At 44.8% G+C, this 2,500-nt stretch overlaps 1 protein-coding gene across 1 annotated transcript; it reads right to left on the bottom strand.

The window, feature by feature from the left end:
- Positions 1-466: 466 nt before the first annotated feature.
- LOC130357511 (piggyBac transposable element-derived protein 4-like) lies at positions 467-2,068 on the bottom strand. Its single transcript, XM_056560207.1, has one exon. The coding sequence runs from the start codon at positions 2,066-2,068 to the stop codon at positions 467-469; it is 1,602 nt and encodes a 533-aa protein (XP_056416182.1).
- Positions 2,069-2,500: the final 432 nt, after the last annotated feature.

The raw sequence follows: 2,500 nt of genomic DNA, 5'->3' as shown, positions 1-2,500 counted from the left end.
TGAAATGTTTGTAGGTGGAAATAGGGAGAGGTTCCTGTGTGGGGCTGCCCTTTTTAGGGTGAGTAACACTTGCCAAGAAGGGAATTTGGCGGTATGATTATGTCAGGAATTTTGTACCAAAAGCGGTACCATTTTTTTTGCATGGAAATTTGGTGTTATGTATTGTAGGCCTGCAATTCTTAGTAATTACTTACTTAAACCTGACCAAACAAGACTCTAGTAGACCTTTCAGATGAGATAAAGTTCGAAACATAAAATCATGAATTATAATCTAATAAAGAATATAATTTTATTCAATAATGTAATAAATAATGAAATTTGTCAAACAAAGAAAATTCAGGAAACATCCTGGGTGTGGTAAATTTTGAAACATGGGACTGCACATAGACCGTCGTCACAATCAGGGCAATGGAACCTGGTTTCTTTTCGGATTTTTTTCCATTGCCACTTTGCTTTAAGCAGCAAACTACGCACATCCTTGTAGGTGCTGCCTTTTTTCGGTTGGCGGGATGTAATCCATAAAGTGACGACCAGTCAGGCGTTCTGGGTTGACAACGTCAACAGCACGACGTCCAGATCTGTTCACGGCCACTGATGGCGTTTGGTAGTTCATAATAATCCGCTCCGCCACCTTCCAGATAAAGTCAGAATGAACAACAGACTTGTCACTCTTTCCTCTGTGCAGTATATAGGCATTCCAGAGGCATTGTTCCAAGAGATGCCTGAAGATTTCTTTGTAATATTTTTTTTGTTGTTTCCGCATAGCCAGATAAAATGTCATCGCCTGATCGGCTCTATCGACTCCTACTATGGTGTTGTTGTAGTCAATCACAAGTTGTGGCTTCATGACATCTTTCCCACCTCTTGTGTGGACCATGGCAGTGGAGGTGTTATGCACTGTGCTCATTAGGCACACGTCTTTTTTGTCCCGCCAACGCATTGCCATCATCTTTCCTTTCTGCCAGGCAACCATTTCTCCTGTTTTCAGTTTTTTCTTGGCAAACATAGATGGCAGGTCACATCGGTTGGCCCTAACGGTTCCATATCCATCAGTCTTGTGTTTTAGCAGAAACTCGTACAGCTCAGGCGATGTGTAAAAGTTGTCCGTTGTCACACAATACCCCTGATTCAGCAATGGCTCAAGCAGTGTAAGGACTGATGACGTTGCCATCCCATAGCCAATGTACCTGTGGTTGAATTGTGTTCCTTTACCGGTGTATATGACGGAATTCCATATATAGCCAGTGGCAGACTCGCAGAGCATATAGGATTTTATTCCAAACCATGCTCTCTTGGATGCGATGTATTGAATCCAGCTGAGGCGTCCCTTGTAAGCCATCAGACTTTCATCAATGCTGATGTCTCTATCTGGCACATAGGCCTGCTGGAATTTTTTTAGGATCATTTGGTATACTTCCCAGATCTTCTTGAGTTTTGGCACTGGATGTGTGGCTTTGTCAAATTCCTCGTTGTTGGTGAAGTGCAAATTCTTCATTATGAGGGAAAATCGGTACTCGGACATGATGGTGCCAAAAAATGGGGTTGCCAGCAATTTATTGGTAGTCCAATACCATTTCTGCAGGGTTTTCCCCACCACCCCCTGAAGAAGTATTAGCCCCAGAAACTTCCAGATGTCCTCTTTAGTCACCGGTTCCAATTTTCTGTTCCTGGAAAACTTGCTTTGCAGAGTAGCGTATTGCTGCTTGTTGTAGCGATTTGTCTCCGTGACAATCTTTTCAATGACATCATCTGTGAGAAATAATTTTAGGTACACCAAAGGATCATTGTGCTCAACATCTACCTTGATCCCAGGTGATCCAGTAAACGGAAATCTTGGCGGCGGTACCTCATCAATACCGCAATCAATAGGGCACCAACTGCGCACATCACTGAGCTCGGGTGCAGAATCGTCGCTGTCGCCACTTCTCTGGTCAGTGTCAGATGACGAATCTTGCCACGAATCGCTATCGCTGTCGCTCAATTCTGCGAGGGGCTCTGTGTCGCTGCCGCTGTCACTCATCTGATCCAAACCAGCTTTGGAGATGCTAAAGTGACGCTTTGATGCCATGGTAAAAAATGTCTTTTATGGGAAGAAATGACAGCAAAAAGGGCAGGCAGGGCAGTGAAGGATGATCAAATGTGAAATCTGAGGTGATACAGTGTAATCTGACAGGATTTCATTGTATCACCTGACTTTATGTGTGTGTGTCACTTTTATGCTTTGAAACATTTGAATTTCCCGCCCAGTTCTGCCCCCATGAGCCGCTGCGGCTCACAGAGACGGAACCAGGAAGTCAGATGGAGGCATCCGCCGGGGCTCTCACCGGCGATCCCAGTGGGGAATCTACCCCGAGCGTGACTCAGGGTTACCGCTTCTGGCAGCGAAAATTAACCCTGAGTCACGCTTGGGAATACCGCTAGCCTGGTTAATAATGTGAGAGTAGGGGCTCACATGGACCATACGTTGTTCGTTTCCACCTTTTAGAGGTATTTGCATCAC

This window comes from Hyla sarda, chromosome 2, assembly GCF_029499605.1.
Source record: "Hyla sarda isolate aHylSar1 chromosome 2, aHylSar1.hap1, whole genome shotgun sequence".
NCBI classification, from domain to species: Eukaryota; Metazoa; Chordata; class Amphibia; order Anura; family Hylidae; genus Hyla; species Hyla sarda.
The sequence above is the reverse complement of the archived record's forward strand: the minus strand, read 5'-3'. Positions and strand labels throughout refer to the sequence as shown.